We start from the raw sequence: 24,438 nt of genomic DNA on the forward strand, positions 1-24,438 counted from the left end.
GGCAGTAAATTTATCCAGTTCCAACTACATTATGTAGAACTTTTTTTTAAACGCCAACTAAACACTTTATAGCCCGAATTTTGTCTGGGGTAACCCGATTGCTTAATTGTAACGCCAGCTAACCCAGCCTGGCCAGGAGGAAGCAAGGCCTTTTAGTCCCACGAATTGGGAAAACTCATCAACCTGTCCGCCGTTGGCACGATGAATTAATGATAAGACCTGGTGCTTGATAAAGCTTGAACATGGGTTTCCACAAACCAAATTAAAGGTCTCATTGCAAACACACGATCAAAAATAATTTTGAGAAGCGATGATCATTAGTAGTCCCGATGGAACTGAAACCGATATTCACTTTTGTTGGTTAGCTGGATTTGGGACCGAGATACCGAATAATGATATCAGAAAGTGGTACTGAATTAGAAATGGGAATGCACGATCTATTTTAGAAGCTTTTCAAAATTGATACCGTGAGTACAGGAACCGTTACAGAACAAGCAGAACTATACCAGTCATAAATTTATCCCCGACTTTTTGTATGTTTATATAAACATGTGCTATCTAATAAAAGGAAAAAAAAACAACCATAAGATTAGTGTATCGAAGGTTCAAGAAAAGAAGCAAATTTAAAATTCAACACGTAGGCATCCTCATATCCCAAATTAGGCATGTTTTAATTAAATACTAATATATCTTTAATCATTGTTTCAACCCACCTTAATCCTTGTTTATACCAACTTTAAATTCTAAATAGTATCATCACACTTGCTCTATATAAACCCCATCTTCCAGTAACCCAGCTACATCAAAAACACCTTGCTCAAAATATGGCCCAAACTTCCAAATTTAGTCACAAAACATGGTTAGAGCAAATTAGTAACTCCATGAAAACAAACGCATCTGTCAATAAGGATAATGAGACCACGCTTTGTATTTTCGCAGTTCCAGAATCCTTCGTCGAAGAAAACCCTGAAGCGTATAAGCCTCAAAAGCTCGGTCTTGGCCCTTACCATCATTTTAGGGACGCGGTTTACAAAAGCGAGTGGGACAAAGTTGCCACGGTGAGGTCTATGTTAAATGAGGACCATGTCAACCAGTTCAATGATCTTGTGGCAAAAAAGATCAGACCTCTCTATGGCATTGTCCATGCTTTTTATGGCAACTTCTTTGATATGGATGCCGATACGTTTTCATGGATGTTTGCTATCGACGGTTTGTTCTTGTTGAGTCAGATATACTCTTGCAACAGGGAAGAGTTTGTTAGTGATATTATGATGCTAGAGAATCAAATACCTTTTTATGTTTTGAGAGAACTTAGAGCCACTTTTCATGGTTTTATGAACCATGTTGAAGACGATGATTGGTTCTCGAACCAATTGATAAAATTTTGCCACGAAATAATTTCCCCTTTGGATATTTCAAAAGAGGCAAAAGATTGTCTTGGCTGTGCATCTTCTTCTGGAAAGCATTTATTGGATTTGTTGTATAAATTGATCGTGTATAATGGAAGCACGGAACAAGGTAAATTCGAACGTTCTTCTGGGAAGAGTAAAGTCGCTCGTATCAAAGAAATCAAAGAGTCTGTTCGTGCTAAGTTTCCATCGTGTTTGAGCTTTCGTCAAGGGTTAGGACACGTAATGTTTTTAACAAGAACAGCAATCGACGTGGCGTTACATTTGTTTACTAGGAATGAGGAAGAACAAGCTGAACAAGACAAGATCAATTCAAAAGAGATTAAAATCCCTTCCGTTTCACAACTTCACGACGTTGTAAACGTCGAATTCAAAGTTTCACAAGGAGGAATTAGAAGTGTTGAGTTTGATAAAGAGCACATGACTTTTTATCTTCCTACTATCAATGTGGATGAAAACACTGAAGTTATTTTAAGAAATTTGGTAGCTTATGAAGCTACAATGCTGAACTCTAATAGCATTTTAATTTTCGCTGAGTATGTTGATTTGATGTGTGGGATTATCGACAAGCCAAGAGACGTAGCGATATTGAGGAAACGGGAAATTGTAAGAGCAGGGAATAATATGGATGATGAAGAGATTGCAAAACTGTTTAATGGGATAAAGTGTACTACTTGGGACAGGAAGAGAAAACATCAACTCAACATTGCATTGACAAAGGTTAATGACCGGTTCCTGAATAGCACCAAGTATAAGGTTTTTCGGTTTATGAAGAAACATGTTTACAATTCCTGGAAGTTTTTGACGTTAATGGCAACAATCGTGCTGCTGATACTGACCGGTTTCCAGTCATTCTGTGACGTTTATGGTTGTAGCGACCATTTCTTCCCCAACTAGCTAGCCTGGATTTGAAGTTTTTAACTCAAATTGCGTTTGTTTAATTAAGTGTGTGTGAGCTGTGATCACAGTATTATATAGTCATTTAAGTATAAGGTTTGGTTATTGTCTTCTGCATGTACTGTACTCTTATGTTTAATTAGTTCTTTGTTTTTTGCATTAGTACTTTGGCATGTAACCGAGATGTAAAAATAAAAGTTGGTGTTCGTGTTTTTCTTACGTATAATCTTTCATGACTGCAATTTATCAAAAGTTTCAAACATTGTCATCCTTTGATTTTACTCGGTCAAGATACAATAGAATGATCTAAAACTAATTTCATGTATGGATTAGCATCAACATTAATTAATTAGCTAGATGTATCCATGTCGAAATCGGAACAAAATCATCTCAGAGCTCCTTTTAGAAGGGTCAAAATTTTTTTGGCAACATTAGAATCGGTTGGTTTCTCCTGGAAACTAAATAAACAGTCCGTCGAAAACTAAACGCCCAGATAACATAAAAGAGGGTCACAGCAAAGTAACGTACATCACTATTAGATCCGGTAACAAGAATATAACAAATAGTTGGTAAACCCCGACCGCGGAACCATCACCAGAATGCCAAAGTTACACCGGCAACCATTCGGCGGCTAGATCTGGCCACCATACTTGGATAAACACATTTCGAATTGCACCCTAGGTCACCATACAATGAGTCTTAGTGAAGATATAATACATGTTCTTAACGAGCCATGCATGTTAGTTTCATTTTGCTGAAATTTCTAAGATATTAAGCTGATGAATTTAATCAGATTAGCTTGGTGTGTTACAAAATTTTCCTCAAACACAATTGATGATGAGCTGTTTTCATCTCATTTAAAACCGGCCTCAAAAGCATTCGTTTTATGTGAAGATAAACCTCGATTCATCTTGATGGGAACCATTTTTCGAGGTGGTATGCGATAGTTGAAAAACCCTTTTATTAATAATGAGGTTGTCAGTATGACTAGTTGATGGTTGCTAACTTGCTATATATCAATATATGCATACCGTCTTAGTAGAATCTTGTAAATGCACCTATAATCGATCTCTTTTCTAACTGAAGTCTTATTTGTCGTATAACATATGTCAATATGTGGGTAAGTGTTCTGTAATCATTAGGTATGGTGTGTAGTTACTTTGAGTCGGTATGAAGTGTCGATTGCAAGGCCTTTTGACCCTTTTCTCTTGTTGACAACCTTGAATCGTGCAGTATGTGATTTGATCCCTGAGGTGTTATACCAGCTGGTGCAAAAAGACGGTCTAAAAGCCGGTTGTATTTGCCAACCAGGCAGACGATTAGCACAAGTATAATGGCTTTGTATGCTTTAATGTGTGGTGCTATTTGATGGTTTTTGGTATAACTCAAGAGGCTGGTTTGATACTATGATGTATTTCTCAATAGACAACATATAACAATTCTACGGCTAAGAACACACAGCTCTTGTATAGTGCCATACTGCAGGATGCCATAACCCCATAACTGTTTTAATTAAGAAACGCAAAATCAGAAGATGTCGTGGTCTTATTTGGTCAAAGCAATAGTGCACAACCTTGTAATTATGGAGTGCAGAAGGCTGATATGAAGGCATGTAATTTAGCCATTATTTCTGTATCATTGACCTTCCTAAAAGCATTATGTTTGGGAAAGACAGTTAGGATTATATTGGCTATGTCAATATAGGATATGTAAGTAGTTATGTTCCAATAAGTTTTGCTTTTCTTTTTCTTTGAAAAGTAGAATTTATTCATTACTCGCCAACTCACAAAATTATGGAGTGACATACAACATACATCTGCTAATTACAAGTTTACATTAAAGAAAGTCCAATCTTGCCAGCTAAGTGAACAATGACTAGACCTATTCTTGAACCATAAGTAACTCGTGTTCATAATATCGTGGATAATCTTCTCCAATAATTTTTGCTACGACCGTCCGTTGCCCAAATCATAAATAAACTATAAATGAGGAGGTTGTTTACCTGAAGCTCTACAATACTGTATTAAGTGGACGTAGAAAACCACACATCGAGATGAATTTTAAAATGTCGCTTTAATTTAAGTGCGTAAAAAAGGTTTGAACACGAAAAAAAAATAAAAATAAAAATAAAATCTAAAGATGATCAATGACATTGTAAAAAACATAATGTTAGGACATGTTCTCGAGTTCTAATCTATAAGAAAGATACAGAGTCGGGGTAAGGGCTAACTCAGACCCGGTTGTATGCAACCGACTTGCTAAACAGCCGGCGAATATAAATAACTTGGAGTCCACTAGCGAGGGCCAGCAAAATGTATTCTCCAATTGTGTAAAAGATCACGCGCTTATGCGTACTCTCATTTGCTGCACAAAATAAAACAATCAACCAATATTAATCACTTGTCACCATACAAAATGTTTATACTTGAATTATCTAAAAAGAATGGAGTGTTTCATTTTCAAAATTTTGTTACAAAATTACTTGTATCAAGGATAAGGAATCATTACATAAGATTGATTACAGTCTATAAGTTTGTCAGATATATCAATTCAAGGATGTTTTAGGTTCTTTATGTTTATCAAATACTTGTATCGAACAAACAGCTCAAGTTGGATGTTTATCCAGGATAAGGAATTATTACATAAGATTAATTACAGTCTATAAGTTTGTCAGATATGTCGATTCAAGGATGTTTTAGGTTCTTTATGTTCAGTCAAAATACTTGTATTGAACCCACAACTCAAGTTGGATGTTGCATTCTTCTTTAAGACTGCAACTCAAGTCAGGTGCTACATTATCTTTTAAGAGGGCATTCAATACAGCTGACAAGCTAAGTAGATGTGAAGGAACACCCATCGACTTAAGGCTAAAGCAGGTAGTTTACTAAAATTGTGTACAGAAATTACAAGAACTTGACTTTTTATGTCATGGCAGATCACAATGATTTAATGGAAACTAGAGATAATGATTGACAAATTTCAATATATATGAAAATCCGAGATGATACTTAAAGCCAACTAACAAATCCACCGGGCCTATTTGATCTCCAATAAGGATTTCAAGTTGTCACTATTCTCTTTTTAATCACTAGATATATCCTGCTAACTGAACGAAAATTCATTTCATGTGGAGTTACGCTTGGCTCCATCAAGGATTTCAATTTCTGATCGGGAACTTATTTTCCGATTGAAGAATGTTGTTATTATTTCCAACTGAAGTTCTTAAACATGACTTACAAAGATGTACCGATCCTCTCATTTATTTATTTATTTTCCGCTTCTCTATGGTAGCCGACTAATCCAGGGCAACCACCGCTTTGCAGCCTTGAAGGTAGCATGCAGTCATCGCGGCTTCGTGGCCACAAGGGGTATAACTTTTTTGCTCCTAGAATTTAAAATTGGGATCTCTAGGTATTATTACCCTTAAAAATCAAACTAATCACTAGGCCACCAACTTTGTGGTTTTCTCATTATGTATTTTCACGAACTTCTTTTTTATGAGTCAACAACTAACTTTTGGAATAGGTTAACTCAACAAATTACCAGCAAACAATTTCAAGACAACCAATCAGAGAGCAATATTTAATTATTATAATACACAAGAAATACTTTTAAATGGCGATTAGAGAAGAAAAACGAAGCCATAACCTGTAAGATATACCACCTAAGGACTGGTCTGGATAACATTCAAGCAAATGGGTTCTTGAAAACTAAAAACGGGGATATGTGTCAAGTAGGATTTTGATAGCGAGATGTCAAGATATGATTATGTGCTTCATGTTACACTCACGGGACAGACTAAATTCCTTGATAAACAGCTTACTGTGTTCTCTATCATTCCAAGTTTCCTAGAGCTCATAAAAGATATGTTCCAAAATTTGATGTATACTTCAACTCATGCAAGCAGATCAAGTTTTCAGTCCATGGAACTGATAACTCATTTAAGGCACCAAAGAAGTCTATAAAAGCCTTCATTATTTAACTTATTGTGCTAATACTTTTAATAGCAAGAAATGCATAGCGTTAACAACCTGTTTTGTTTACTTAAGATTTATGTGGAATTGAACTAATGAACGCAAAACGTAAGACAGTACACACAGTCCATGAAGGATACAGATATAATTCATGATGTTCCACAATTAATATTAGTTAAAGAGGCTTACTATGGCGATGTCGAGCATCACGTGCTTTCAAGTATTTCTGCTCAGCTGTAACAGATTCTAATGCCTCCCTCAATTCAGCAATTTTCACATTGACAGGGTCCAAATGCTCTGAAACAGAAAGATATAAGAATATTGAACAAACACACTATAACTTTCTTAGTTGTAAAGCATGTGAGTTATTCAACAAAAATTTTTAAACACAATGTTAAATTTAGTTATACTAAATAAATTAATAATGCCAAAATGATTAATCTATTAATTAATAACAGATTGACATTATATGTAAGCAGGCTGTACTCAAAAAGAGAGATCTACAAACCATCTTTTGCTAGGTCATGCTCGTTGGGGATATGACCAACATGTATGTAGAAAGAGACGGTCTCGGGAGTCGAGTAAGGATTGTGAAAACAAAATTGGTACATTCCACTTCGTGGAGCCTTAAACTCGAATTTTTCTCCAGATGTTCCTTTCATTGTTTGCACCACATTCCCTCCAGGAGATGACACCTAAAACAAACCAAAACCTCAATACATATATAGTGTAAACTGAACTGCTTTGACATGAGTGCACATCAAAAGAAGACTGGTAATTCTAATAAGACGTTTAGCAAAACAGAAATATAAAAGCAAATCAACACTAACAGAATGATATATGTTTCCTTTTTTTCTAAAATCAAGCACAGTAGTCAATGTCTCGCAAGTCCCAACACTTGTCTTTTATAGAACTTCATAACAAATTGCTAGTAAGTAATGTTCTCAACTCTGTCAATATAATTATCCATAGTGACATTTGTAAAAAAAGATAAACTTGCAAAAGTCAAAGTTCAACACATTTGTTGTTTAGAGAATGTTTACTTTAGGAGAACATATTAATACACGGTTCATGCAGCGGCATGTTTTTAAACTAATCTATCAGTATTAGCAATCTAAACTTGCATGGACCTAGTTGATCTAAAAAATGCTTTTGGCTTATATTGTGATCAAGCATATTACAGTCAAATGTGAAAAGAGTTGGACCTGATATCAGTAGATTATGACTACTGAGCGAGCTAGATTATGATATGGTTGTCCTGGAAATTAATCTTCAAATTCATACTATTTCTGAATCATGCACCTTAAAAGTAATTCAAAACAATGCGTTGACCAAAAAGAGAGACATGAACACCTCTCGAGTTCCAAGGTAAAGAATGTAACACACAACCATTGAATGAAAAACATAAATTTTCCTTCTTTATAAACTTGATCTAAATTACTATTAATCTCATATAACGGTCCTTACAGTCAAATATTATAAATTAATTCTCTGCAAGGCAAAAGAATTCTTGTTTAGGGATTACATCAGCACATGTACGATCAAAGTATATGATTCCCTCTAGGCCTCTACATATACAGAACATAATGTAGGATTTTCCCTATAGATTTAATCTTTTCTTTAAACCAATGCATACTTATTATGCAGTAAGCACACTGATACTAACATCAGAAAAACCTGTTCTATTTTATATAAAGTATTTACCAGACACCATTTTACGAATCTAACACAACCAATCACATGATCACATCTTGCAACCTCAACCTTCTCTATATCCATACTACCAAAACACCCTCCCTTACATTGCCAGAAAATCTTACTTTGCATGCGTACTAAAGCTAGTAACTTTAAAAACACCCTTTATGATGATAACCTAATTAAGCCTTCCCGAAGGTCTCGGAAAAGATCTAGAGCAAAAAAGTCTAGGAAACAGCCACAGGAATACCATTTAGGCTGCTTAATCATTACCAACGGCTCAATTTTCCCCGGAAAGCCTGAATACTGATCCCCCTCAGCTGAACTACCTAAACCCCAAATCAAATTCTTAAAGTATAAAAATAAAAATTTATAAAAACAACTAAATTCTCTTAATTTCACCTACCCAAAAACAGATCAATACAATACCACATAAACCCAGAAAGAAAAACCTAAAATTTGACACACATCTACAAAAATTATCACAAAATAAAAAATACCCATAAAAGGAAATTCATAATTGGATCCAAAAAGATTAAAAATTTATGTACAAGATATTGAAAATAGATAGATCAAGATAATACGCTTACAATAAAATCAATTCCGGGATGATCAGAACTCCAAAAAATATCATGATCAACAACAACGAAATTGCCAGAAACTGTATCTCCTTCATAAAGTACATATTCATATACACATTCAACGTCGTTCACCGTAACTGAAAGACCGGATACATCGCCGGCGAAAGTAGATATAAGAAGAAGGCCCAAAAAGGCGTAAGCTTTTTTCATTGTTTTCTCCAATTTTTTCTGCCCCGATTTGTTTTTCTGAGATTTTGTTAGGCCAAAGATGTTCACGTGATGTGTTTTTTCTTTTTGGGGGGTTATGGTTTTGGGTAATTTCTTAGTACGCCTAATTTTACTAAATTACCCTTGTTAAGGGCAGCTGTTGGTGATTTTTTTTCAACGACTTATTACTAGCAAAACCTGTTGCACCGAAACTCCAAACAGATAGCCGTACTCGTTTCAGAAACTTCATGGAAATATTTCTGTGTACGAAACACGAGTGAAACTTTTCCTTGAAATTTTCATAGATACTGAAACATTTTTTTTGAAGTTTACATACTGAGTCTAATTAGTATTAGAGTTTAATGGACTTTTCGTATTCCAAACAGACTATATTATATACACTTTGATCAATATTAGATTTTTTTTTAATTTTAAAACCAATTATTAAACACTAAATATTCGATGAGTGATCACTGATTAAACATATATTATACAAATACAGTTATACATAATATCTAAAGTCTCAAATCTGTCTATAAAAAATTAATATATTTTAAATTTGTATGTTTTTTATTGCCGTACCCGTATCATGCATTTTTTAGTTTTGCCGTTTCTCGTTCTCGTACATCTTTACCGTACCCGTTTCGTTGCTACATAGCCTTCTACGCGAAATATTTTTTTGTTTAATATAAAATTACACGTTCAGAATAACAACAAATACCACCATCTTCTAGACATTTCTCGAAACTTTGGATATCACAAAATGGATGGAAATAACTCGTGTGAATTACAAGATACATTTACATAGCCTAGGTGATATTTTCACTACCTGTTTTGATACATTTGTTAAAGTTATGCACATGATATATACCCCGGCTAAAAACATGTCTACATTTTGAAAGAATGGTGCTGGATTTTGTACTATTTTTTTTTCTTTTTAAGGTGTATATCATTCACGATTCGATACGGTTGTTTTATTTTAATGAATAAGATAAACTTAGAAAAAAGTTAGCTAATTTTATGTCTTTAAAAAAAAAAAACAAAAAAATGTAATTTTTTTCAAATCGTTAAGCTAACAAATAATATTCACATTGACCATTTCGAGATGTTACCAAACATATGCATTCAAATAAAATGAGTTGAAATAGTATATTGCGCATCCTTTCTAAAAATTTTTAGTCTTTGGAAGTGTCAATCTATAAAATGCAACACTATTCATCACAATGTAAAACAATAAAACGTCAATGTATGCTTGGAGAACAAGACCGAGCATATCCACAAAATCCTATTAACCCAATTGACCTGTTCAAACAATTTGATATATTTCCTATTTAATTAGTTTAATATAATTTGAGTATGTACACATGAATTTAACAATTTATATAAAGTTTGATATTCATGTCAGATTATAACAAACAAATATAATTACGATTAATAGCCTTTGGATATCTTGGTGGTGGGTGAGGCCAAGGGACCATAAAATCTTAGGTTCGAATCCCAAAAAGTGGTTTTTTAGAATTTATTAGGTTTTCTTTGGAATTATTATCGACATTATCGCCTGGTGGAGATATGAGCAGATGGTTTCACTAGTTACACGATGGTACTCCAGTGATCCGTTATGATCCAAATTTTGCCTTTCATTTTTTAAAAAATTTTTTTAGACGTTAGCTTTTGTTTTTTATAAAAAAATGATGGGTGTTATAATTAGTAGTATGTTAGTTAGGTGCGTCTGAAAATTAATAAAAAATTATATGTGTATCGATGTATCCTTTAAATAGTTACAGCAGCAAAAAGATATATTCCTTATATAAATTTTGTCTTGGTAGAAATTAGACACTATTATAAACATATACATTATTTTTTTAAAATCAGATAACGAATTAGTTATACGTAACCAATCATCTATGAGACAAATCATGTTCGCTATTTCCTTTCTAAACTAAGAAAGTATATAGAATAAAAAAGATTGATCGTAAACATCCATAACATTTTGGTGAAAACAAGTATTAGGCTGTTCGGGAAAGACTTTTGTGTAATGGGATTTAATAAGAAGCAAGTAGGTAGGGTAGGGTAGGCTGGTGTGTGTGTGTGGGGGGGGAGGGGGAATACCCTATATTTCTATAGCTAAAATAAGGATTAATGGCTAAAATTTAAAACAAGTAAAAGTCAAATCTTCTATCTAAAGTTCTAAACTATTATTCATGTTGTAAATGTTATTACATTTCTAACATAAATAATTGAATTATTAATTGATATTGTTATTTATTTTATGGATTTTAATACATAATATACATATATATTGTTATATAAGAGTCTTAGATTAAACTGCAAGTTTTACGAGATTACCTGAGAACATAAATAAAAAAAAAATAGAATAACTTATTCATAAACTATGATAATATAAAAAGCTGTTAGATTATGATTGATATAAATAATAAAATTATAGTTTATATATATATATAATATAAGTCAAATATGTTAAAGCATAACTAATGAAACGAAAATATTTGTAAACCATAAAATACTTTTTATGAGATATATTCATTAAATGTAATATAATAAATATTTTCATAAAAATAAGCAAACATAATATAATAAACAATTTCATTTAAAGTATTGATAATTATCAATGAATTAATGGAAAAAAATATAGCATAAAGTATATAAACGTACTCATAAAAAAAATAAAAAAATAATTAATAATGATTAAGATTATGATTGATGATTAAGATTAGATATTATTGATTATTAAGATCATATATAACAACATAAATATAACAATATAAATGAAAAAAAAAATATGACAACTCATTAAAAATTCAAGTGGCTAAAAAACTAAAATTATCACATAGAAAAAAACATATTGGCTTTTAGTTATATAGAGAGGGTAGTAACAAATAATTGGTAATAGCTTACCATCAGGTTCAATAATTGGTATTATTTATGAAAAGAGTTGGAAGTTCAGCAAATCGTTGATTAAAATTGCCTTCGACACGTTTGAATAGAAACTAACTTTAATAATAATAATAATAATAATAATAATAATAATAATAATAATAATATAATAATAATAATAATAATAATAATAATAATAAAAAAGAAGCAGCTTGTTGAATATATAGTTTAAACTATGAATAAGTTGGATATTTGTTTGTTTTGTTCCAACATATGTGATGAAGTTTAAAAATATCGGTATAGCCGTATAGGTAATATACTTTCAAATTTTGTGTCAATATATGTAATAAACTCTAAATATTACCAGATAATAATAACATACTTTAAAGTAGAGCCGACCTAATAGTTATATCGGGTTAGGCACAAGCCTAAGACCCAACTATTAAGCCTCCATAATTATATGACATTAAACTAAGGGTATATATACTGATTTTCTTTAAAAGACAATATTTCATAATTAGGTTTTTATTTCTAGAAATATCCAACAAAATAGGTACCGTTTCAATCTTTGTGAAGTGTGAACCATATCAAACATCAAGTTTTCTTAAAAATCTAAATTCCATTAATATCCTAGAAATTTGAAGTTTTTATGATTTATATTCTCATACATTCGAAATTATGAACTTGATTTGAGGAGGATTTGTATTAATTGTCCAAGGTATAAGATATACTTTTCATGAACAAACAAATAAAGGACGGTTAATCAAAATATCATTGACTTTAATTCATGAACAAAAAAATAAAATATATGATAAAATTACCTCAACTCAAGTGTCATGTACTCATGTGTAAGCTTCAGTTGTGATATATAAGAATTTCAAAACTACATGGTTCAACACTTCCCTACATCTCTAATATTGTGCAAAAATAGTAGCTAATATTTAGTGCAAAATGATATGGTTGTCTATGAGTTATCACTTATCACCATTTGATCTAAGATAGTTATCTTTTTATATTTTATTACCCACAAAAACACATAAGTGGATATGTGTATATAACATATCCTTCAATTCTTAGCAAATGGGATAAAATGTATTTTTAAATGCTTCTATTTGTGTTTTGGAAATTATAAATAAACTAGCAAGTTGCAAGATATACCAATTAATGTATAAAACCGATAAAAAAATAAAATAAAATAAATTTTGGTTTACTCAGGGTGGAATTTTTTTTGTCCGTGATATATCGGTTCAACCTGTTTATCCCCAAATTGTTTACTTATGATACGATTCAAACTTGACGCTAAGATTCTTTGCCACTAGAATATCGGGTAAGGTCAGCTACAACTTACAACTTATGTGTGCATGGTTTGAGGAGCACAAGTCCAATCCATCCAATCGTGCAAATACTTATGCCCGCTCCTAGTTACAATCCAATTGAATAAGACTATAAGAGTACATGATCTCATCCAACTACGGCTTCGAGTTTAATAAGTAAAGTTTTGGAAGCAAATGCTATTTCTATATATTCTTCTAAAGATGACATTCTCCCATATATTGATTCCACTTCCTACACAACGCTTCTCTCCATTTTTATTTTATTTTATTTTTTTGACACATCCATCAAAATAATGGTTAAACATCATGTGTTTCATAAGGCCATGTACTTTCTTTTCATATACTCCATTCAATTGCATTCCCAACTCCTTTGTTTTTTATACTCAGGTTATCATCTCTTTATATTCAATTATTAGTGACCATGAAAGCAAACAATATCATCAAACATATTTTCTTAACTAGTTCACTTGTTGTTGAAGCATATTTGGTTTGTATATAAACTGGTTTTAATACCCATATATATGCGATGTATGATTATACTTAATGTATTTGATAATACTTATTGCATATCAAATTAAAGAAAGTTATTTAATTCATATTTTTTATTGATATGTTGTATACATTGTGGACTTACTAATTTTTACCTTTCTGTTGTGTCATGAAGATGCAAGTTACCTTTCCTTTGCAAATGAAGCCACAAGTTTTATCCCAGAACCCGAATACGATTACATTATCGTTGGAGGGGGGACGGCTGGGTGTCCTTTAGCTGCCACATTATCCGAAAGTTATTCTGTTCTACTTCTTGAGCGTGGGGGTGTATCAGATTCTGATCCTAATGTATTATACGCAATCAACTCTGTAACAAACATTATTAATGCAAATGAAAAAAGTTCACCGGCTCAAGCGTTTACTTCTGAAGATGGTATACAAAACGCGAGAGGAAATGTCTTGGGAGGTAGCAGCATGATAAATTTTGGGTTTTATTCGAGAGCAGATGAGTACTTTCATAATAAAACAGAAATTGAATGGGATATGACCAAAGTTGAAGAAGCCTATAAGTGGGTTGAAGATAGTGTTGTCTGGGTTCCAGAACGCATAAATAGTTGGCAAACTTCTACCTTAGATGCATTATTGGAATCAGGAGTCGGTCCAGCAAATGGCTTTACGGTTGATCACCTTCAAGGTACCAAAGTAAGTGGTTCTACGTTTGATGGTTCAGGGAGACGACATGGCGCAGTAGAGTTACTAAATAGAGCCAACCCTGAAAATCTAAGGGTGGTGGTTCATGCCACCGTTGATCGAATTATGTTTTCCACATCTAAAAGTTCAGGTAACTATTCACTTCTTGTTCATGAACACACCAAATTTGAAAATTAGTCTAGCTATAGTCCTATGACTATTTTTCGCGTTTCATGCTCAGATTTAGCTGCAGTTGGGGTTGTTTATCATGATTCTTTAGGGAGGCAACATAAAGTCCATGTAAGAAGAAATGGTGAAGTGATACTATGTGCCGGAGCTATTGGAAGCCCACAACTTTTACTCCTTAGTGGAATCGGACACGGGTCATACTTGGAATCACAAAATATTACGATAGTTCATCAACATCCTTTCGTTGGTCAGTTCATAGCTGATAATCCATGTATAGGGATTAGTCTTCTAGTCCCTTTTCGATTAGATGATTCTGGAAGCCAGGTGGTTGGGATCACAAATGAAGGCATCTATATAGAGTCCAGTTCTAGCATCATCCCATTTGATTCTCCTGCAAATTTCATATTTTTTCCTCATACATCTTTTCCATTAAACATCAGTGTTGTCTCCATTGCGGCCAAGGTCTCAAAGCCGTTATCAAATGGATTTCTTAGTTTAAAATCTGCTACTGATGTTACTGTTACTCCAAAAGTAAGATACAACTACTTCTCTAACTCACAGGACCTTGCACAGTGCACTAATGCAGTGGATGTAACTAGGAAATTGCTGAAAACACGAGCTATGGAGATATATAAGTTTAGTGATCGTGATGGTGAAAATTACTTTAACTTCATTGGGCATTCGTTACCTGAAAGTTCATCTAATGAGGATACCATTGAGACATTTTGTCGTGAAGTTTTAACAACATTTTATCACTTTCATGGTGGATGCTTGGTGAACAAAGTTGTTGATAGGAATTTGAAAGTCATTGGAATTGATTCCTTACGAGTTGTTGATGGTTCGGTATTCTCTCATTCGCCAGGAACAAATCCTCAAGCAACTGTCATGATGTTAGGCCGTTACATCGGCACAAGGATACTCAAAGAGAAAGGATAAGATAATTTACATTCTTAAAATACGTTCAGCAAGAAATAATGTATACAATAGATCAATGTTTATCTGGGGTCATGTACTCCATTGCAATACTTTGTCTACAAAACTCAAATAAATTACACTCCAAGTAGACATTCATAACTTCTTTTTTTAGTTTTTACTGTTTTGCAAGACATACATTCATGGCTTCTAATCTTCGATTGTTTTGCATAAAACAAACTTGGATGGACAAAGTACAATTTACTAGACATACGCAAATCAAAGTACCAAATTTTCAGATAAATAGATTGAAATGACCACTTAAGCAGTTAAGCGAATGTGGTTTGTAATATGAAAAGAAATATCCATTTATCGACTAACCCAACCAATGTAAGAATAGATGTTACGATTTACAATAAGATATTAAAGCTAAAGACACGAAGCTCCAAACAACAAAACCACCGTGTGAACAACCAAAAGAGTTGCAACTTACAAACACCATAAAACCTCAAACAACTGGCAAAGTACAAAGTAATAAATAAAAAACAGAAATAGAGAAATGTTTGCTACGCACGATGTTCGCTAGAAGGTTGGTAACCCTATTTTATTTTACAAAGCAACAGGTTCATGACCATGAACTCTAACGCGATATATGCAAGTATGCGTAGGGCTACCATGATTGGACAGGAACTCTAGCCTGATTGAATCGATAATGGCTGCATTTGAGCCACCTGCTTCCAACACGTTAAAAGTTTGGGCACTACTCTTTTCAAGGTCGTACGTGAACTCAGTCAGTAAATGCTCTTCCTGTGTATCTTCCTCGCTGCGCAACCATCCCAAAACTTTACATTCCTTGGGAGCACTCGATCTATCAAATGCCACACTCTGTTCAAGACAATATACAACATTAAAAGAATGTGTGTTTGAAGAGCAACAACATATTCACAGAAACGGTTTGAACTTTCTTATAAGAATAACCACAAGAGGTATTGTATAAATCATGATTATGTTAGATATATCCATAGGAGTGACAAAATGGTGGCTTGAGTGCTTGGGTAACAGATTAACAAGCATAGATAAATCTGGTCAATACATTGTTTTAATCTAGTTACAGAACCAACTTCTTAGGATAATATTTAAGGCTACTTCCAACCCATTAACCCACTACGCCACTTTAATTTGTTATTCATTTGCCCCAATAGGTACAGGTCATAACCAAATTAACCAATTAGTAATTAGTATATAAATGGATTAAAAGTTCTGACCTCAATTCACAAGGCAAGTTCAATGAACAAGCTCTTCAACTTTATAAGGGTGAGCTGTAATAAATTTTTGCCCTTTATAGGTTGCTGATAGACTGATTCTATCTAAAATATAACCTTACATTTTACTTCAAGAGTCACCCCTCTATCTATTTAAACATCACATGGTTACTGGTTACAAGAATATGAACTCTTTTCTTAGAATTTCCATCACTTCTGAGTTCAGGTTTTCCCCAAAAGATAGTGTTTCCTATTGTAGAACTTTCATTTCAGTTTTTAACTTTTTGCCATAACCAATCTTTGTTTAATATTGAGTTCTTTACAATCTTTCCAAGTTTTGTCCAAATTGGGGCAACTATACAGATTTGATTGTTAGTTATAGGGTTTAGTATCCGAAAGCGTAAGGAACTTTTACACATTTCCTATTGTATGAATGAAACTTACATTTGGTGCATTGTAGGAAGAAAATTTGTAAAACTGTTAAAATTATGTAACTTTTTTATATGCACCAATCAGAAACTTACACGTGGCAGCTCATATCTTTTGCCACATACACAATTTTACATTATTTGAACAATTTTCGAAAGTTTCTTCCTACAATGCACCAAATATAAGTTACATTCATACAATAGTAAAAGTATAAAAATTTCTTTCACTCCTAGATACTAAACCCTTAGTTATAAGCTTCTATTAAAAAGACATGTCACGTTCGGGAAAAAAAAAAAAAGAGTCAATTGTTGTATCATTGGGAAAGCATGTTTACGTTTAACAATTTGGAAGTAAAGGTACTATATGTTGTGTGTAATGTGTTTATACTTGTACAGTGATTACTAAAAATAATATGATGTTAGTTTGGTTATTATATTATGATGAAACTATTTATTAATTTTAGGGATCCAGGATGAACTGCAGTGCTTCTCTATTTTGATTTGTTATTGTATCTTTTAGTGTGATCCGAAATATAATCCGTCTAAAACTCTAAAGCACTAGAACACATTTCCACCTTCCCACAGTGTGTTTAGTTATGATCCAAAGTGAACATGATCACTGAATATATGTAAGCTTAAATCTCAAGAAAAGCTTAAAATTACATCAAATTCAAACATTTTGTAAACATACAAGCTTCAAACTTTTTAGTATCAGCAATGTATATATGCAATGCATCAGTAGCGAATAACTACTGAAAATTTATGAATAATTTTGACAATTTTTAAGATTTCGGTGATTTCTGGCAGCCATTAGTAGTGGTTTCAGGCGGCAGGTGGGTATAGGTATGTTTGTGTTTGGGAACTACTGTTTTAAAATATGTTGAAGACAGCATATGAAAAATGGATAGAAGGTTCTAGCATGTTCAACTTTCAAGAGTTGATTAAAAATATGTGAAACATACGATTAATTGCTATGGTGGATACGAGTATTAATGTAGGAATGTTCGTAAACAAACTTTGTGCATTGTTAATCCAAGCTTGACAATCAGAAGAAGTTAATGACAATATTTCAGGCTCTATTTTTAAAATAAAGTACTTTTCGTAAAAATCAGAATCAAGGACCAACAATCTACTAAAGGTTTAGTGGCTCAAGACAAAAAAAATAGTACCAGAGAAGATATAGCAATCGTTTTCAACACAAAAATAAAAATGTTAATCCTCAAAGCATAGAACATTTATAAGGTGATTTAGCGAATCAGTGTACATGCTGATATATAAATCATAAACATGTAGTTTATTTTCCATGAAAACTGAAGTAAGAGATGACTTAAACGATATTTTTAAAACAAGCTATGGTATGGAATGGTCAGCTAAAAAATCAACTGGGATATAGTTATAGCATTTCATTGCGTAATAGTACAACTATGAAAATGTAACTTAGATAAAGCTGCATGTCTTATGTTCTCTATGATTTCTAGCATGCTTTGAAAGAAACAAAATGGTGATGTGCGGTCTAGGGTATGGCTGTCTGGGTAAATCAGAAGTTTTAACAATTTCAGACGATAGAATTCGATGTTATATAAAGCCCACAATCAAGTCTCCTTAAGTATTGTGAGGAGATAATCTTCTAAAAGAACTCATCAATGAGGATAGAATCCCCATGATCCAAATGTCAGTATCTATGCAGAGTACAATTGACATAACAATACCATGAAAATAATCCCTAATAAAGATCTCTTTAAGTTTCACACTCGCAAAGTGGGCATACATATACTTACGTTGCAGCTTAAAGCATCAGAATTTGCAAACATCTTAAGAGCATGGGGTATGGAGGGATAACCCCGACCCCAACTGTGACATGGCACCTCGGCAGTCGGCACCGGACCACGAACCATACCACCCCCCATTCGGCGCCGCACCTTGTTAGTGGTTCTTTGTTAGAACGCCGACACTCGGCATCAATTCCTCTTTCTTCCTTTTTTGTTTTCTTCTTATTTATTTTATATATTATATATTTATAATTTATATGTATTATATAAACTTACCGACAAATCGACAATCGAGAATGATGATGATGAAGCTAAAATAATGACGTCATAGTACCATTGGGTTGGAATAGGAGTTCTATTACTTCATACCTTTTTATGTTTGTAAAAAGAAAAATACAGAAGCATACTAGTATTATGGGTGTTTGTAGGTTTTTGAAAAGGCTTTCAAGGATTCATGTTGCTTCTTGTTTGTTCTTGATTTCAGTGGATTTTAACCGTGATTTGTACAGGCGGTGAAAAAAATGTTAGGTATGTACCTATATGTCTTAAAAAATGGATATCTATATATTTATATCTATATTTTTCTTGGAAATGGAAAATGGGGCACCGAGTATTTCTTTATGTTTTTAGATTAATTGTATAATTACATTATTAATTGTAATTTTATATATATTATTGAATAAATGTAATTTACAACTTAATCTATATAATTTATATAAGTTACTAAAAGAAATTTAAATAAAGTGGTGTTTTGCGTTTTGTATTGTTCTGCATCCATAACGGCTAAAAAGTGGTAAAATGTTTAAAGCTGATGTGGCACTAAGGTGGCGTTCTGGATGGTTCTGGATATTACAAACCATACCTGATGCTCTAAAGAGACATGTTTAGTAGATGGTAGCTTCCTTGTGGTTTGGTTTATGTATACATTATTTACCCATTCTCAGCCCAAAACTGTATTTACATGCAACATTCCTTGGTAGCAAAATATCACACCCTAGATATACACACACATTGAAAAAGCTCAAGTGTTTTTTATCACAAAGAATTTACAGGCTAAAGATAAAGCATATTTTTTTTTCAAACCACATAAGTTGTGAATATGTTACACATATAAAAAGTTAAAGCTGAGAGTACACACCCATTTCACTCCTTCTCTTACGATATTTTGAGTAGAATGAACAAATCGTGCCTAAAATATCCTATCAACAAGTTGACTCAAGACAGAATGTCTTTTGTCATGCCTCGTCTAAGCTAAATAAGGTCAAAGTGTAAACATCCATTTACTAAAAAGTATAACAGATCATGAATTTCAATATTAGATAGAACAAAATATAACAAATCATGAATTTCAATATTAATACAAAACACAATGACTTCGGTATATTGTATCCATGTTAGAAATAAATAAGGTCCAAGTGTAAACATCCATTTACTAAAAAATAGAATGCAACAGCAAGAACCACTCGGGTGAATTCTGAGTTCTAGCTTCAAAAATTCCAATCACATACACTGAATAAAAGTAAAGAAGCCTATAAATAAATATGGGGTTTTCAAATTGAACCCAAATTCTAAGAATAAGCCCAGCAGCTTTTCAGGTCAAACCTTAAAACCCGAACCCGACCCGGTGTAACCCGGGACCGAACCGGACAGCCCGAGATGGTAACGAGCCGGGCTTCGGGTTTGATTTTCTTGCAAAATCGGGTTTCGGGTCTACCTGGTTCGGGTCAGGTCAGGTTTTACCCATACTCATGTCTAGTTATGACAGCATCAACCATTTGCTCTCACACTACTTAAGGCCTACGATCTTGCCTTTCTTATTATTTTGGATCTCCATTCTCCTACTCTTCTATTCTAATGTAAATCCGTTGCTATTTGAATCTCCCACTCTTTCTAATACATACAAGGTCAAAGTTATCACTATCTATTGGTTTCTAGGAAGATAAGTATCGTTTATTAATTGATCTTAAACTAGTGTGTATTATTTATTGATCGTTTATTTATTGATCTTAAACTCGTGTGCTATAAACCTTATCTGACCAACATTTCCCTCAAGTCCTATGATAGAAGTAAACAACAAACTGCAATAGAGAACCACATATAAAAGGAAAGAGCAGACAAAAAAATAACAACATGAAGATTAGTGAGAAACAAACCTTTGAAACATGCTCAAGGGTTATAGCCTCGGGTACAATAGCAGTCCTAAGCTTAATCTCAACAAAACCATTATCTCCTTTCAACGGAAAACACTCCCCAGGCTGACCAAAACTCGGTTGTAGCATCTTCACAGCATCACTTCTCACATTTCCAGTAAACCAACTACCAACCCTACTCGAAGAAACAAACGCTTCGGAATGCTTCAACACACTGGCACCACCAGTCGCCACCGCATAATCAACCTTACCAAGCCCATCAGCAGCATGTTTCTCAATTTCTCTCTCCACGATCTCCTTAGCAAATGCACGAATCTCATCAAGTCTCGTCTGCCCAACATCACTACCACCCTTAAAATCCTCTACAAACTTATCAAACTCGTCTCTACTTAACCACTTACCCGACCCAAACACTTTCTCCATTTCCTCAACCCGCCCATCCAACATTCCAACCTTCTTCCCAAACTCAACCCGATCATCGTCAATTCTCTTACTTACCTCCGTTTTCAACCCTGCAATCTCATTATCAATCTTCCTATCTACAACCTCAACCTGAACTTGCATCATTTTAGTCGTCGTTTTCAAAAATTTCTCAACTTCTGCTATCCGTCTCTCGTAATCCAATCCAACATCCCCAACTAACACATTCCCACTATATCCACTACCAAACCCTAACTTTCTAATCATTTGAGCCAAAAGCAACAATATAACCAAAAGCCCTAAATTCTTTAAAATTACACTAACAGCAGTTTTCCAAGCCGGTTTCGTATTCGACTTCTTAACAACGGTTCGTTTACGCAATTTAGTGTTTGTCGAATTAGGGTTTTTAGTTTGAACAGTTTCTTTAGATTTTTCCAACACAGTTTCTGTACCTGCACGAATTGAATTATCGCTAAGATCTTTACCGCCGTTGGCCGGAATGATTCCGTCACCGGAGTTTTTGTCGCCGGTGTGTATAGGTCGCCGGAGGGATGCGCCGGAAGGATTTGCGGTGATTGAAACAGTGGATGACGTCATTTATAGATGGTGATTTTCAGTTAAATTGGGGATTTTGAAAAACCTAATTCTGGATGTTGAATTTTTTTGAGAGGGAATTTTGGGGGAAATTTTGGATGTAAAAAGAGAGAAAGAGAGAGAAATGGATGGGAACAAAATGTTTGAAATAGCAGTTCCGGGTTTTAAATTAACAGCACTTCCGATTAGATTGTATTTAATCTAACTAGTTCTCCTTAATAATATATATATTTTCCATTTTTATTTAGTATCCCGGATTATAAGTAACTTTACAACTTTTTATATTGTATATATATATTAAAATTTTTGAACATTTTATGCAAGTATCTCGCTAAACTGAACACTTAATGTAAAATTTTTACATTGACCGATCAAAAACTTTTACGTGAGCAACTCACATAGTTGCCACTTATACATTTTTACATTATGCGTTCAATTTAATGAGATGCTTACATAAAATGTTCAAAATTTTTGATGCATACACACAATAGAAAAAATTGCAAAGTTAGTGATCAAATTAACAAAGATGTACGTAAGGACCGATCCAACTAGTTTGGTTTTTTCTATTTCTTGGTTCGAGTGATGATGGCAACCCATTTCCCATATTCTCATCCCATTTTACTAAGTTACGAAAGTGAAACGTGAACAACGTTCACAAGTCATCTCTATAGGGCCTTATGTGACGTTGGATTCCCCCTTTCCGCGACAAAGGAAATCGGGGGTTTCGTGAAAATAAGTTAATTGTTTCAATATAAGTTACAGTTCTTGATATTTAATTGTAACACCCAACAAGGCGGAATCATGAGAGTTATAAGAAACGATGAGCACGACATGAAAATTATGTAGAGACAATACTAAATTCAACAAGGATTGGACATTTCCATTCACAAATCAAGTCAGATACAAGTACTGGATCACAAATATGCATAAGAATCACAACACCATCAAAAGTTTACAAAAGATAGTTCAAAATAAGGCTAACGATCCTAAGCATAACCCATAAACGGGGGCAATGAATCACGGATCCATAATAGTCCAAGTCCAATCATAGCATAAGCATGCAATCACCCAACACTCATTTGATTAACCTGTTCACCTGAAAAGTGTACTAAAATGCGTCAATATAAAGTTGGTGAGTTCATATGTTTTAACATTAAAAACAAGCGCCGGGATATCAACAGTTATTCATAATTCATCACAACACAATCATATAACCTCGATTCGATCATTGCATAACAACATAACCTTGATTCGATCATAACGTAATAAATTAATAATAGGAGAGAGTTTTACACCGAAAAAAATCTTTAATGATGTTACACCTTAAGCTCTTTATAGGCGTAAAACTCTTTCCTTTATTCTAGAATTTTTTTATATTTATTTTCTTATTAAATAGATAACTATATTTAAAACTCTACCACAAATCCTTTTATATCGAAACAAATCTTGTTATCTTTTTTTTTTATGTTTTCTTTGCTTATTATTTTAGATTATTATGTTTAAAACTCTATCATAAATCTTTTTCTATCAAAACAAATCTTTTTAAATTTTAAAGATATATATTCTCCTTAAAACTCTCCCAATAAATAAATTATTATATATACAACCTAAATTTTTATGATATCATTCTCATTCATCTAGTTCTCCACTTTCCTATCTTTGATAAACAAATCAAGTTCAGGAAATTTCTTTAAAATACGGTTTTTTATATCCCTTTAATTTTATTTTTGGTATTTTGTTCGTGTTTGTGTATTATTAGATTAAAGTTATGTTATTAATATTTTTTTTATCTCTTTTAATTTAGTTTGTTGTTAATTGTAGTTTGATTATGGTTTCTTCTTCTACTACAAAAAAGTTTATTGTTTCAAATTTGTTTTATTCATTTTTTGTTATTTTTCACATGTTTTATTAGTTATTATTTTGATATTTACCTTATATATATATATATATTGAGACTTGCTTGAAGACTAGTTTTTTTCTTTCTCTACTATCTAAACTTACAACATCCTCTTCCAATTTTCTTGTCATTTTGGTTTGAGTCGCCACGTTAATCAATATAAGTTAATATGTCATTAAATAAGTATATGACTGTTTGGGGTAGAATTTTCGCTATTAGGATCCTAACGAAAATTTACACTTTAGTCCTTCTAAAATAAGTACTTAATGATACGTGGTCTTAAAGGATCCTTAGTCCCAAATATATTATTAGTTCTGGATGTCTTATGTTATTACTTTGATATAACAGAATCTTGATATCTTCAGGATCCATGGTTTCACTAACGAATATATGTCTAGTATAGTACATATTATATGCAGGATCAAAGTAAAAGCATGTTACATAAATAAAACGTGTATCAACGGATAGTTTACCACTTCAACCACAAGAATAGGGATTGATAACAGTTTTCCCATGTGAAGAATAATGCTCAACGGTCATCTATGCCATTTCTTCAGCGTAAGGAGCAAGTCCAGGAAGATCCCAGATATTTCGGAGATATAGTTAAACGTCTAGCTTTATAAATAGAAGAGGATCTCGTTCAGAA

General features: G+C 33.1%; 4 protein-coding genes across 4 annotated transcripts; 2 read left to right on the plus strand and 2 right to left on the minus strand.

Moving 5' to 3' along the window:
* The first annotated feature begins 824 nt into the window (after positions 1 to 824).
* Positions 825 to 2,306, plus strand: LOC122601192 (putative UPF0481 protein At3g02645). The gene has a single exon (XM_043773956.1). It carries the CDS (start codon positions 825 to 827, stop codon positions 2,304 to 2,306), a length of 1,482 nt encoding a protein of 493 aa, XP_043629891.1.
* A 2,054-nt stretch (positions 2,307 to 4,360) lies between these two features.
* On the minus strand, positions 4,361 to 8,843 carry LOC122600077 (transmembrane emp24 domain-containing protein p24beta3). Its single transcript, XM_043772733.1, has 4 exons — positions 8,566 to 8,843; positions 6,789 to 6,975; positions 6,470 to 6,577; positions 4,361 to 4,670 (listed from the first exon to the last, which is right to left on the minus strand). Exons 1-4 carry the CDS (start codon positions 8,764 to 8,766, stop codon positions 4,537 to 4,539), a joined length of 630 nt encoding a protein of 209 aa, XP_043628668.1. The 5' UTR covers positions 8,767 to 8,843; the 3' UTR covers positions 4,361 to 4,536.
* Positions 8,844 to 13,154: 4,311 nt separating this feature from the next.
* LOC122600961 ((R)-mandelonitrile lyase-like) lies at positions 13,155 to 15,458 on the plus strand. The gene is made up of 3 exons (XM_043773740.1): positions 13,155 to 13,379; positions 13,657 to 14,322; positions 14,413 to 15,458. The coding sequence occupies exons 1-3, from the start codon at positions 13,286 to 13,288 to the stop codon at positions 15,294 to 15,296; spliced, it is 1,644 nt and encodes a 547-aa protein (XP_043629675.1). The 5' UTR covers positions 13,155 to 13,285; the 3' UTR covers positions 15,297 to 15,458.
* Positions 15,459 to 15,738: 280 nt separating this feature from the next.
* Positions 15,739 to 22,040, minus strand: LOC122599487 (SUN domain-containing protein 1-like). The gene is made up of 2 exons (XM_043772006.1): positions 20,885 to 22,040; positions 15,739 to 16,157 (listed from the first exon to the last, which is right to left on the minus strand). Exons 1-2 carry the CDS (start codon positions 21,896 to 21,898, stop codon positions 15,882 to 15,884), a joined length of 1,290 nt encoding a protein of 429 aa, XP_043627941.1. The 5' UTR covers positions 21,899 to 22,040; the 3' UTR covers positions 15,739 to 15,881.
* Between the last annotated feature and the right edge of the window lie 2,398 nt (positions 22,041 to 24,438).

The sequence above is a fragment of the Erigeron canadensis genome, chromosome 5, assembly GCF_010389155.1.
Source record: "Erigeron canadensis isolate Cc75 chromosome 5, C_canadensis_v1, whole genome shotgun sequence".
Classification (NCBI taxonomy): domain Eukaryota; kingdom Viridiplantae; phylum Streptophyta; class Magnoliopsida; order Asterales; family Asteraceae; genus Erigeron; species Erigeron canadensis.

Bases quoted from the DNA above. Each gene is read 5' to 3' on its own strand.
- LOC122601192 (XM_043773956.1), top strand. From the start codon at position 825: ATGGCCCAAACTTCCAAATTTAGTCACAAAACATGGTTAGAGCAAATT.
- LOC122600077 (XM_043772733.1), bottom strand. From the start codon at position 8,766: ATGAAAAAAGCTTACGCCTTTTTGGGCCTTCTTCTTATATCTACTTTC. The intron at 6,976-8,565 runs GTAAGCGTATTA...GGTTTGTTTTAG, and splicing joins ATCCCGGAATTGATTTTATT to GTGTCATCTCCTGGAGGGAA. The intron at 4,671-6,469 runs GTAAGCCTCTTT...TATTTTGTGCAG, and splicing joins TGATGCTCGACATCGCCATA to CAAATGAGAGTACGCATAAG.
- LOC122600961 (XM_043773740.1), top strand. From the start codon at position 13,286: ATGGTTAAACATCATGTGTTTCATAAGGCCATGTACTTTCTTTTCATA. The intron at 13,380-13,656 runs GTTATCATCTCT...TGTGTCATGAAG, and splicing joins CCTTTGTTTTTTATACTCAG to ATGCAAGTTACCTTTCCTTT. The intron at 14,323-14,412 runs GTAACTATTCAC...TTTCATGCTCAG, and splicing joins TTCCACATCTAAAAGTTCAG to ATTTAGCTGCAGTTGGGGTT.
- LOC122599487 (XM_043772006.1), bottom strand. From the start codon at position 21,898: ATGACGTCATCCACTGTTTCAATCACCGCAAATCCTTCCGGCGCATCC. The intron at 16,158-20,884 runs GTTTGTTTCTCA...TGTCTTGAACAG, and splicing joins CCCTTGAGCATGTTTCAAAG to AGTGTGGCATTTGATAGATC.